Here is a 14,575-nt window from a genome sequence, read left to right as displayed (position 1 = left end):
TATATTCTAAAAAATCTACTTTAATACTTAAGTTTAAGAGCTTTATATAAAAACTATACTATAAGAAGAAAAGACTTACTTTTATTAATATAAAATTTTAATTATTTAGAACTAGCTGTACTAGGAATAGTAATTCTTACTAATTAATTTATTATAAATTTATAAAATATTATAAAAAAATCTTAATAATTATAATTTAATACTCTATTACTCTATTTATTTTAAAATAATAAATAATAGAAAAATATTATTTAATACCCAGGATCTTATATAAGATTATTTATAATTTATTTATAAATTAAAAACCGCAGTCTGAAACTACTGACTAGAATATTTTATAATAATTATAAAATATTTAAATAAATATATTTATAAAATTTTTTATATTCATGCTCAGGACAGCTTCAATAATAATATTTTTAATTAATTAATTAATAATAATTATAATATTTTTATAATTTTAAGACTCCGGGAGGTCTACCAGGAAGTTAATAATAATATTTTATTAAAATTAATTAAAAATTAGTAATAGTTTTAAAAAATCTTATTTATAATTTTTTTAAATATAATTAGCTTTACAGTTATTATAGTTATAATAAAATTAATAGATATCTTTACTCATATCTAGCTAGTAATAATAATAAATAATTATTTTATAAGTTTAGTTCTATCCAGAATATCTAGTAATTATACTATTATAGACTTCTTAGATAATCTGAGTTTATAAAGATTTTAAATTAAAAATCCAGACTTACTTTTAAAAAAGTAGATATTAGTTCATGTTTAGCTAATATTTTATAATAAAAACTTTTAATTTTAGTTATTTAAAAAACTTAGATTTATTTTTAACTACTATTTTATAATATTTTTTTAAATTTTTATTAGTTTATTCTATTTATTTCTATAAATTATTTAATATTAGTTTCTTAGATTTTAGGCTCGCGGAGATTTCTTTTTCAGGATTTTTATTAATAAATATTATATAAATAAATTTTTTTTTAAGTATAGAGCAAAATAACTAGATTTTTTAATTTATAATATATTTATTTTTCTTCTTAAATATGTTCTGGAATCTTTAAAATAAGATATTTAATTAAATATTTATTATTTCTGGACAGTAATTAATTATAAAATTAAAATAACTTAAAAACTAGACTTAATATATTTATTATTTTATAAATTATTATTAAATTATAAAATATTTTAGGTTCTAATAGTTACTAAAAATTTTAAAATAAAAAAATATAATAAACTTTAATTCTTATTCTTACAGAATTTAAATAATTACTAGTAATTTCTTATTATAAATCTGGTAGTTATACTCTGCGGGCAGATTTTTCTTTAAAAAATATATTATTAAATAAAAAATTTTTTAATTATTTTATTAAAATAATACTTCTTCTATATATTATCTAGAAAAGTTAATTTTTACTAATATTTCTTATTTAAAATTCTAATGCGCGAGGACAGGAGCAGTAATAAAGATTTTTTTAAAAATTTTAAATATTTTTTAGATTTCTAGTATCCAGTTAAACTTAATATTTTTTTTAATAAATTATATTAAAAATTCTGAGTAGGCCCCCCAGTTCTTAAGAAATTACTAATAAAAATTAGTAAATTCTAAAAAAACTCTAATATTACAGATAATCTTTAATATTTTTTAATTTTATATAGTCTGGATTTTAACAGAGTCTATATAAATCTCTTTTTTTATCTTAATAATAAATTCTAGATATTTTATAATAATTATCTTAAATTTATATTTATTAATATTTATTTAAAAACTTATATTTTATAAATATTCTAGTATTTATTATACCTGGACATAATATATAATTAAATTTTTATTTATAAAAATAAAAATATTATTAATATAAACAGAGCAGAATTTATTAAGGAATTTTTATAAAATCTAGTTAATATATTATTAAAATATACTTAAATAATTAATAAGCCCGAACAGGGTTACTAGCTATTTAAATAATTTAAAATAAATATAAAATATAATTTTTTATTTATTCTTTTCTTTAATTTAAATATAGTAAAAGATCTGGATAATATCTAGTTTAATATAATAGCAGGTCTTTAAAATATATTAAAGAATTTTCTAAATAAATAATAAGAAATACCAGTCCTTTATAGTTATTTAATTAAATATTTAATAATTTATATAAAAATATAAATTACTACTAGATTTTAAGATAAATAGCACGGGTGCGGCTGCTGGAAAATTATTAATTTTTATAAATTTTTTTTCCAGGAGATTAATCAGAGTCTTTTATAATATTAAGAATTTTAATTAATTTATTTAATAAAAAAGATTTTAAAGAATTTTCTTTTTTTTTTTTTTAATATTCTTAATTATTTTTATGGCATGGTCCACCCCCGGGTAATAAGATAATAAAATATTTATTATTATTTTATTAAAAATATTTAAATACTTATAATAGAGATCTGGTAGCTTATTTTTTATTTTTATAGAATTTTTTAATTAATTAAATTTATAAAGAGTTTTATTAATATCTGCTAGACTTATTATAAATAATTTTATTAAATTTTTTTTTTTTTTTAATTTTTCTAAATATACTACATATTGGTAGAAATCATAAATAATATTAAAAAATAATTCTATTTTTATCTATATTATACTTTTATTTTTATACTCTGGATATAAAGTATAAAATTCTTAATTTAAAATATTATATTTTAGTATTTTATCCATGGGAGTTCTAATATAATATTATATTTATATATATATAGTAAAATATAAAAATATATATATTTTTATAAGCTTCTATTTATATTTAATAATATTTTTATTAATTTAATTATACAGGCTTCCCTTCCTTCAAATTCTTTGATACTTTAGAATTTAATAAGAATATATTCTAGTTTATTTTTATTTATAAAGTTCTGGCTAATTATCCCGTAAAATATATAATTAATATTAATTAAGATATTTATAAAATAAATTTTATTAACTAATCTTAATATAAAAAAGATATGGTGGTTTTCAAATTCTTAAATCTTTTTTTTAAATTTTTTATAATTATGATTAACTGATATGTACTTTTTTAAATAATAATCTAAAAAAATTATATTTTTTCCAGAACTAGAGACTACTGAATAACTAAATTTTTTAATATTTAATTAATTTTACTAATTAGATTATTTTTAAGTAAAGCTTAGTAGATTTTATTCTTTAAATCTTAGAAGTACTGTGGTAATAGATAGAAATATCTAGTAATATAATATTTTAAGAACCTGTAATATAGATAAAATTTTATCTTATAATATTTAATTAGTATTTTTTTTAATATTTATTAGACTTATTAAGCAGGTCCTGTATTTATTATTATAGATTTTTAATTTATAATATTATTTATAATTATTTTTTTAGAGATGCTACTTACCCAGATATTTAAATATTTTAATTATTTTTTTAAAAATTAATTTATTTTTATAAGTTTATCAGCTACCTGTTTAACTTATTAATAAAAATCTTTAAAATCTAGTTTTTATTTAATATCTATTATCTGTTAGCAGATATTATTATTTAAAATTTAATATAAAAAATTCTTTTTATTTAAATTCTTCTAGCTGTACTTTTTAATCTTAATTAATAAATTATTAACTTTTACTAAGAAATTATTAATTATTTAATTTTCTTGCTTAAGAGTGAACAGTTTACTAATAATTTTTTTTTATTAAATTAGATTTTTATAAATTAGTTTAAGATAATTAATCAAAGCTGTAATTAAAAAAAATAAAATCTTATAATTAATTTTTATTTATAGATTAATCTTTATTTTAATTTCTCTGTTTAGAAATATAAATATATACTAGATTTATTTAACTAGTATATTAATAAATTATTAGTTAATTTTAATTTTTATTTATATACTATTAAACTAACTCAGAAATTTACTTTTATTCTTTTTATTAAAGCTCATAGATATTAGTAACTTTAATTTCTTTATATCAACTAGATCTTGGACTGGTACTAATATTAATATTAATATTAATATAGATAAAAATACTGTAATAAATACCTGAAAAAACAGAAATCAGATATTAATAAATTACTTAATTTATTTAAGGCTGGTTCTAATCTTATTATTTATTATTATACTTTATTAGAAGATAATATGTTATATTTTTATACTCTGAATTATTAGTTTTTTAATATATTTAATTAATTAATTAATAATATTAATTTAAATAATATTTCCATAGTAGCTAGAGATATCTATTAATTTATTATAATTATTATATATTACTAGTCTATTATCTGATAGATATTTTAAAAAAGAATAAATTCAAAATTATAACAGGCTAAGAAGCTGGAAGGATTATATAAAATATAATAATTAATAAAAAAATTAAATTTATTAAAAAAAGAATTATCTAATCTATAGATAGATTAGTTTTTCTTATAAATAATTCTTCTGGAAGTTTTTTTTTATAACTCTAGTAAACTTCTTTATTTACTCTGGAGATTTCTATTTTTTTTATAAATATCTCCAGATCAAGATCCAGAACCAGACAGGTCAGAACATAGATATTCCGATTCCAGATGGCTGACAGGGCCTAGCCCTTTTCACTAATAATTAGATAAATAATCTAATCTTATAATAGATATAATTTATATATTAATTAATTTATTTATTAAATAATATCAAATAAATTCTATTTAATAGAAAATAATTTAGTTAAATTTAGTAATATATATTTAATTCTTATTTTTCAGATAATTTTCAGCTATATCTTATTTTTAAATTCAACTAGTTTATAATACTTATTAAAGATATTAATTATATAAACTTATATAAGAAATAAGATATCCAGTATTATTTAATAGATAATATTATAATTCTTAATAAAAGATATAGCTTAATTATTAAAAAATTTAAATAAATATAATATAAAATACAGTTAGAATCTGTATAAGATCTTAAAAGAAAAGATATTAATTATATTAGATAAAAATATATTAATATTAAATTATATTTTATTTAAGTATTGTTCCCAGAATAATTTATATTATTTTATTATAAAATAATATAATATAATAATAATTATTTAATTTATTTTTTTTATCTAATTATCTGCACTAGGATAATATACAGTTATTAAATAATATTAGATATATATTATTTTTATTAGACTATATTATTAATTACTTGTAAACTTATTATTATAATCAGAAATAATTATAATAAATAAATTTTATTTATAAATAACTTTATCTCAGATAGCTGTAATCTAGTATAATATATTTTAATTTTTTTATTCTGGTAGTAAATAAATAGTGTATATAAGCTTATTTATAATTATAAATATAATATTAAAATTATTATTCTCAGGCAAGCTGACTACAAAGTTTATAATAATAATATAAAATAATTAATTAAATATTTTTATAAACTATATCTAGTTATAGGATTTATGATTATTATATATACTTTAAGTATATATAAGATACTATAGTATATAGTACTAGAGATTTTTCTTAGTATATAATATAATAGTATATAATATAAAGAATTTTTTATAAAATAATATATATAATTTATTTATACCGGAATAACTATATTTATTATAGTATATAATAAAGACTTTCTTATTTAATATATATAGTATATAAGAATATAATAGATTATATTATATATTAAAAAGCATGTTATCATATAATTTAAAGTTATAATATATTAATATTTCTAATATATTAGATTTAAGATTAAGTTAATTAAAAATCTTTATAAAGATATGATCAGAAATAATATATTTATATAATTTTTATTAGAAATTAGAGTTAAATCTAAAATATTTAATAATAATATATAGATTAATATTTTAAATTAAATAATAAAAAGCCTGCACAACATCCAGAAATAGAGAATTAAAATTATATATATTTAATAGGAAACAAGACAGTGTATTAATATTAGAATATAATTATTTTTTCTAATATAATATAATTATCTAATTAAGATAAAATACTAAATACAGTATCTAATAATTCAGATAAATATTATATAATTTATTTATAATCTGGAATATATTAACTAATATAAAATAATCTATTATAATTATAAAAGTAATTTTATTTATATATTAAAATAATTTAATTAAAATTTATATAAGAGCTGTATATTTTAATTTTATTATAATATAATTTTATTTTATAGAAGATAAGGTTTTTAATAAATATATAATAAAATATTTAATCTTATTTATATTAGTCTAGTAGATAATAATTCTAAAACCTTATTTCTTATTTTTATCTATATAAAATTTAAATAGTTTAAAAAAGTTAGAATATATAAGTATCAGGATAATAATCAGTTAATCTTTTATTATATCTTATATTTATATACTCTGTGTAATCAGCTGGTATAATATATTATTATTATTAAAAATAAAAATAGATATTTAATTAATAAATATTTTATAAATATAGCTACTCCTTAGTCCTGGATATAATTATAAGATTTTAAATTTATATAATAACTCAGCTATAATTATAAAGTATTTAATAAAATATTAATAATAGTTAAAAAAGATAACACTAGTCTCAAGATCTTTAATTATTAATAGAAATTATATATAATATATAGTTATAACTTTATTATTTATTATAGTTATATCTAAATATAAAATATAATAATTAAATAATTTAACTAACAGATATATAAAATAATATTTTATAAAAAATAATATTATTCTACTGGCTTGAAGAAGATCAAGAATTAAATTTAAATAATTTAAATATTTATCTGAAGAATAACTATAGATAATAATATTATTAATATATATTAATATAAAATTCTATAAATAATAACTCAGTATAAATTCTATCTTCACCTGAAAGAATCTAGAAAAAAAGATAAGTTTTATAAATATAATAATTAATTATTTATATTCTTAATATAATATAGTAAATATTATTTTCTAATAATTTTTATATTTTATAGGTTATTAAAAGTAGTCCTTAATAATATTTAATAATATAAAAATAATTAAGTTATTTAAAGCTTTTAATATATTATCTTATTATAGCAGTGGATAAGTATTCAGGATTAAATATATATTAATATATTATAAATTAATAATAATATAAGATTTATTATACTGCCAGATAATAAAGACTAATAAAAATATAAGAGAGAATTTATTAAAAAATACTTTTTTAATTTATTCTATTTTTTATAAAAAATCTAAGATACTGTTTATTATTATATAATCTTTATATATTAAGAAATACAGATTCTGCTTTAGACTTTTAATATTATATTTATTATAAAATAAAATTATTATTTCCACGCCAGTAAAGTATTTAAGTTTTAATTAAAATAATAAAAAGTATTTATTTAATATAGTTCTTATATAAAAAATATATTTATTTTTTTATATAGATAACACATCAGCATCAGCTAGTAAGATAAAATTAAATTTAGAAATAGTTATAGATATTTTAATATTATTAAGATTAATATTATCTGGTACTTTACTAAAATTAGTTAAGAAATTATTACTAGTATTAGTTTCTAACTTAATTATAAATTATATAATATATATAATAGCTGTTATTACAGTTACTAATCTAAAACTTAATATATATTTTATAAATTATTTATAATATATCTAAATCTGGCTTTTATCTAGATTTATATAAAATAATATATAATTATTATTTATTAAAAATATTTTAAGCAAACTATTAAATAAGCTAATATTTTATTTAATCTACAGTACTAGCTTAAATTATAATAAAATATTATTTAAAATATAATAAGAATATATTATAAGTAATAAATAACTTATTTCTAGTTTAACTATAATATTTTATCTAGTATAGATATTATATTTCTTTTTTAATATAAAATATATTTTTTATATTAATTTAAATAGAACAGAATAAGCACCTTAAAATTATATAAGAGACTTAGGAAAATTAATAATAATATTATTTATATTATAAATATTTATACTAAGTAAGATATTAATTAAGATTTATTTTAATATTAGTATTTCTGCTTCTATATATCTTTCTATTAAAAAAATATATAATAAAACTATTTTATTAGTAGTAATATTCAAGTCTAGTATATTTAATATTATAATTTAATATTTAATAATTACTTCTGAGAAATATTTATTCAGATAAATATATAAAATATAAATTAAATCAGATCCTGTATCTAGATAAATAAGTATTTTATTATATATATTAAATATTATTATATATAAGATAAGTACTTGTAATAACTGCTTTATAAAAATAGTATATAAAATATAATTATTCTTATTAAAAATAGATATTAGAGATTTTATTTTATTCTTAGAATCCTCTACCCCTGAGAGAAATATTAATTTTTTATTTAAAAAAAATTAAATTTTAAGCTAGATTTTAATAGATTCTTTAAATTAGAATCAGACTTATTATTATTTAATTTAATTTTCTGTTTTATTATATATATATAGTAATTATAATTAAAATATTTTTAATTTTAGTAATTATTATTGTAGTAGTAGCAGAATTATAATAATTAAATTCTAATATTATAATAATTTTTTAACAGCTTTATTTTTTCAGTAATATTAGATAAATTAATTTTATTAGTATTATTTTTATTAATTTAATAATTATTCTTATTATTATTTACTTATTTAGATCCTGTATAGTCTTTTTTCTTATTATATATTTATTACTATTATTTTATATCTGTTTTATTTATATATAAATAATATTTAAAGACTTTAAATATCTTATTTTTTATTAATTATATAAGATAGATAAGATTATTATTAAGATTTTTTTATAATTTATTTTTCAGAGTTTCTTTATCTATTATATTAATAACTTATAAAAAAAATATTTTTTAAATAAGATAATTAATAAGTAAAAGATTATTTATTTTCTTAAATCTAAATTTTAACTATTATACCTCTTATTATATTTTAATAATTAAATACTTAAATTTATATTTAAGTTTTTTATATTATATTTTAATTTTATAAATTATCTAGTCCTGGAGCATCTCAGACAGTTTAATATATTATATAAGAATCTAGTTTTTTAAATAAAATAAAAGAATATTTAATATAGATTATTATTTCTCCTGAGCTATAATAATTTAAATTTATTAGATAAAAAATCTAATATTTATTATTTTTAGATTAAATATTATTATATTATTAAACTTTAATTAATAAGAATATCATTTTACAGTATAATAATTATTAAAATAGTAATTAGAATTAATATAGAATTAGTTATAATCTTATTTATTATTATACCTGTTTTATCTATTATAATCAGAATAGAAAGAATCTATTTAGATAAGATATATATTTAATATACAGAAAATATCTTAAGATTAGTTACTTTTAGTATAGAGACTACTTCTCAGTATTAATTATTTTTTAATAATATTCTAGAAAAAGCTTAAATCTACTTATTATCTATAATAAGATCTATTATATTTGAAATCTTATATTAGATAAAATATACTAGATTACTACTATATTACTTTTTCTTAGTTAAGCTATTCTTAAAATATTTATTTTCTATATTATATTTATTCTTGATAAACTGTGTAATTTTAATCAGATTATTTAATTATTTAATTAAGATTTAATATTTATTATTATAATCTTATAATTTCAGTATTCTACTCATCAGCCTGTTAATAATAAATATATTATTATTTATATTTCTTTTCTTTAATATTTATCTTATTAATCTTATATATATTTAAGATATTATATTTATTTAATACACAGTAAAAAGATCCATATTTAAAACTTATTATAATTTTAAATAATTCTTCAGTAATATATTTAAAATAAGAAGAATTAGTAGAGTTAATATTAATTATAAAATAAATTTTTTAGTATTAGTTTTTATTTAGAATAAATATAATTCTAGATATCTTACTAATATCTACTACATGTAGTTAACTTATAAATTAAATTATTAAATTAAATATATTACTTTTCTATTTATACTGCTACAGGTAATATAATAAAATTATAATTTATTTATAAATTTTTATTATCTGATTTTTATACAGACAGAGAGTATTACTATTTTAAATATTAGATTTAATTAAATTATTATCTCTAATATTATCTCCTAATTTATTATAAATTTCTCTAATATTAAAGGGACTGGGAATAGCTTTATATAAATTTATAATATCTGTTATTTATCTAGAATATATTATATAATATTATTCTTAGTTATTAATATACTAGGTTCAGAAGTTACTTCTACCAGAATTTAAATTTAATAAATTAAATTTAATAAGATAATATTTGACAATATAGCTTTTAATATATATAATAATAGTTAAGGATTAGGTTAAGGAAGTTCTACTTTTTATAAAATATTTAACTAGTACTTAATAATAAATACTCTTTTTTTAAAAAAAATAGTTAGATATACAGTAAAAAATAAAATAATATATCTTTATAATCATAAGATGTAAATTTAATACTTATAAAAAGATTATTAATTAAAATAATCCCTTTTATTCAGACTTATTAAAAATATAAATAAAATAGTACTTTTCTGCTATACTGGCAGTTATACTTAGCAGTTATAAAAAAGAGAAATACTAATACTGTACTTGTAGTAAAGATACTTAATAATACTTATAGTAAAGACACTTAGTAATACTTATAATAAAGATATTTATAATAGAAATACTTGATCTTGCTGTCATTATTAACCTTATAATTTTTAAAAATAATAAACTTAATTTTCTTAAAGATAATATAGATCTTCTTTTTATATTTTTTATTATTATTATATAGGCGCAATGCCAGGTAGAAAATAAATTCTATCTAGAAAATAAATTTTATCTGAATATTATAATCTGAAGAAATATAGTTATTCTTAAACTCAGATACTGTTAGTTAGAAGAAATATTTTTTTTATATATTTTATAGATTGCAGTTTATTATACAGGAAAAGTAAAGATACTCTAAAAAATATTAGAATATGTTATTAAGTTACTCTGATCTGGAGTAACTGATCTAAGTCTATATAATAAATATAGAAAAGGATTTTTTATAAGTAAAAATAGATAATTAATTATGTTCTTCTTCTAGAGCTATCTAATAGAAGACAGTAGAAGTATCTTTGTTACATTCCAATCAGGAAGGTACACTGCAGCCCATACCTACAGACGGGAGAGATCACCCGCTTGATATGTTAGGTATTTGAAGTGCAGGAAGATGTTGTCTCACGAATGATTACCTACCCCCCCCCCCCCCCCCCCCCCCCTTTGCTGACGAAGATAAGCAAAGATTCAGAAGAGGCTGTTATTGGTGGAGTGGTAGAAGGCATAAGGAAAACAAATACCATCACCTTGATCGACCATTTCAAGGGACGATACATTTGTAGCATCCACCGGCAATGCGAACCTCTAGTTACTTATTTCAGTGTACGAGACTCAATCAACGTGATGGAACCAAAATAATGGTAGTTCACCATGACACTGTGTGATATAGACACCTACAATACTCGGTTCTCTTTATTTCGTTCGTTAATCCTTATAGTTATCATATGCCTTGGGCAGCAACAAATTGCCTTCAGGCACTATTGCAGGCTTGGCATTTTCCTGCCTTAGCCATGAGACATTTGAGCCTTAGGCATCGAGGAGCTAGGAGTAGCCAGTATATTAGGCTAAAAAGAGAAACTACAGCGAGAACCCCTGAATGACAGCTGAATGGAGCATTACTATGGATCAAGTCCATCTTAGAATTATTGATTAGGCTAAGATAGAATCTAAGCTAACACACATTTCCGCTGTACAACAGCAGGAACAACTCGTCTAGTCTGAATCACCAAACTCGACAACATCACCGAAGCAAGCGGCAGTAAGAGTCCGACGGGGCGAGACCGCTTACAGGTTACCCTGACCAGCGCTGGAGGCGGGGCTGGTGCTGGCAGCATCAGCAGAGGGGAGGGTGTCGCTGCTGAGGTTGGAGAGGACGGTGGTGGAGGTGCCGGTGAGGTCACCGCCGTTGACGTTGGCAACGCAGGAGCGGCCAATGTAGGACTCGCAGGTGGAGGAGGCGCTGTCAGAGAAGAGAGCACCCTCGAAGGAGTCGGACTCGAGGACGGTGTCAACGTTGGAGAAGTAGTTACCCTCAGCGAGGACGTAGCCACCGGAGCCGATCTCGAAAGCGTGGCCCGAGTTGTTCTCCCAGTAGTTGTTGAGGATGTGGAGGTAGGTGTTGTCCTGGACCTTGGGGGCACGGCCGGAGGTCTTGTACAGGTAGTTGCCCTTGAAGGTAACCTTGTCGCTAGCGCCGTCGAGGTACACGTTCCAGTAGTGGTGGCCGTCGCAAGTAGCAGAGTAGTCAGACTCGCCGTCGATGTAGTTGTTGGTGATGGAGACACGGTTGTCGGCCTCGGTACCGAGGACGTAGTGCTGGCGACCGATGCGGGCAGTCTGAAGCATTCGTTAGCTTGCAAAAGGAGGAAGTTCTGGACTGGTTGAGACATACGGTAACGTGGTCAATCCAGACCAAGTCAGCGTCGTCGAGAGTGATGGCGTCACCACCCCAGACGTACTCGGGGTTGATGTCGGTGACAGCAATGTTCCTGTGGGGATCCCATGGTTAGTTTGCGATGCTACAAGTGGATAAAAGTCCTGGACGATGCGTACTGGATGATGATGTTGGAGACACCGCTGACCATGCGGAGACCACGGCCCTTGATGACACCGCTGGTACCCTCACCGATCAGGGACTTGTTGGAGTTGACGGTGATACCGAGTTCACCAGCAGTGTTGCTATCCTTTTGTTAACATCTTCTCTTCCCTCATTGTCGAATAGAACTCAGAGAGCAACTTACTAGGTAACAGTGGTGGTGGGAGCATCGGGCTCGTAGTTGGTGCACCAGTCATCCTTGTTGATGGCCAGCTGGCAGCCGGAGGCAGTACCCCAGGGAGCACAGCCGGTGGTGGTGGTAGTACCCTCGGTGTCAGTGAAGTCGAAACTAGCAAATGCGTACACTGGTCAGCCGGGGATCGATTCGTTCTCTGCTTTGGATTCGGAACTCACGTCTTGGAGAGGACAATGACACGGGCCTCGTCATCACCGAGGTAAGAGACCAGCTCATCGGTGGTGGTAGGGTAGACGGCAGTGGCATCACCACCACCAGTGGCGGAGGAAGCGAAACCCTCGGGAGTGCCGGAGACACCGACAGCAGCGGCGCGGGCAGCGAGGGCGGCAACAGCCGTAAGAGCAGCAGCGTACTTCATCCTGGAAGTTTTGCAAGTATAAAGAGTGACAAAGAGTAAGTACAATTAGGAACAAAAGAGAGAACAAGAGAAAGAATGACAAAGCTGTGTGTGTTGAGCCAGAGAGGAAAGGATCTGAGACGGTCGACGGGCTCGTCCCTTATATAGAGCGCTGTTGGTCCTTCGATGCCATGGCTCATGGAAGTTTGGAACACTTCTCCTGATGGAGGTTTACGGAGCCAGTGGGTATGCCGGAGACTCCCTCTGCTACTCCAACGCAATCTCGACCAATATCGGTGTTATGACGGTGGATGTGGTGTGGGTCATTGAGTCGACAGGGAAAAAGAATAAACATCTGGGTCCCGGCGACGGCAATGTTGTGAGGCCACCGCCGATCACCTCACTGCCCAGGTGTGCTCGAGAGAGCTGGTGGATGAGTTGGGAATGCGATCGTCAGCGTTGAGGGGATCCTGTGAAACGACTCCACAGGGAGCGTCCAGTGAGCTGTCCGAGCGGCACGGAGGAAGCCCAGAGAAGAAGTGGAGCCGCGAGTGCTTAATTAGATACGGTTTCGAGTAGATAGCGGAGTGTCCATCAGTTTCACGCCCAGCTCGATGTGGAGACTAATTAAGTCCGATTGCATCGAGCTTTGTTCCCATGGCTGAGTCCCCTGATACACTTTGTAAGAATTAGACTACTAGTTCATCGTGGCGGGGGAGTGACAGGGGACGGACCTCTCCTTTGGGACTTGACCGGGACAGTATGACGCGGCTCAACCAGCAATCTACTGACTAGCGCGTTGTCTCTTTCAGCCTCGTATATTGTTTCGTCGCGACTTTGGAAGAGGTCCAACCTGATACGGACGCGGTCTGAGAGACACATGGGGACCCGTTCGCCCGGACGTTGCAGAAACGGTAGAGTGTTGGGTGGGTGTTCGACCTCTGAACCGGCCGGTGTGATGGTGCTATGCTCAGTGTAGCTATGTTCGGGATGATCGCGATGTTCTACGGTCCTCTCTTGTTGTTTCCCACCTTGGTATCCCCTCCACTGCTGCGACGGGCTCCTCCGAGTAGCCCTAAGCCCTTGCACTAACACGCGGCATTCAGGGCAGGTGCGGTGGTGATTGGTCCGCCGAGCGGGACATGGGGCGCCAAGGCTGCCAAGACGGCAGATCATTGCTTTTCCCGCATCCAACTTTCCCTTTTATCTTTTTTCCCCCAATCAGACATTTCCCCGCCCGTGACTTTTTTGTTGCTTTTGCTCGGTTTGCTCGGATATCCCACCGGCTCTTGTCCGACAACCGGTTAATTTTG

The 14,575-nt window shown here is 23.4% G+C and overlaps 1 protein-coding gene across 1 annotated transcript; it reads right to left on the bottom strand.

The window, feature by feature from the left end:
- Window positions 1-11,918: 11,918 nt before the first annotated feature.
- Window positions 11,919-13,283, bottom strand: BO79DRAFT_265701 (polysaccharide lyase family 1 protein; the record flags this gene model as incomplete). The annotated part of the gene is made up of 5 exons (XM_025686899.1): window positions 11,919-12,470; window positions 12,526-12,622; window positions 12,687-12,812; window positions 12,875-13,018; window positions 13,084-13,283. 5 exons carry the CDS (start codon window positions 13,281-13,283, stop codon window positions 11,919-11,921), a joined length of 1,119 nt encoding a protein of 372 aa, XP_025539320.1.
- Window positions 13,284-14,575: the final 1,292 nt, after the last annotated feature.

Source organism: Aspergillus costaricaensis, assembly GCF_003184835.1.
Source record: "Aspergillus costaricaensis CBS 115574 unplaced genomic scaffold BO79scaffold_16, whole genome shotgun sequence".
NCBI lineage: Eukaryota > Fungi > Ascomycota > Eurotiomycetes > Eurotiales > Aspergillaceae > Aspergillus > Aspergillus costaricensis.
The sequence above is the reverse complement of the archived record's forward strand: the minus strand, read 5'-3'. Positions and strand labels throughout refer to the sequence as shown.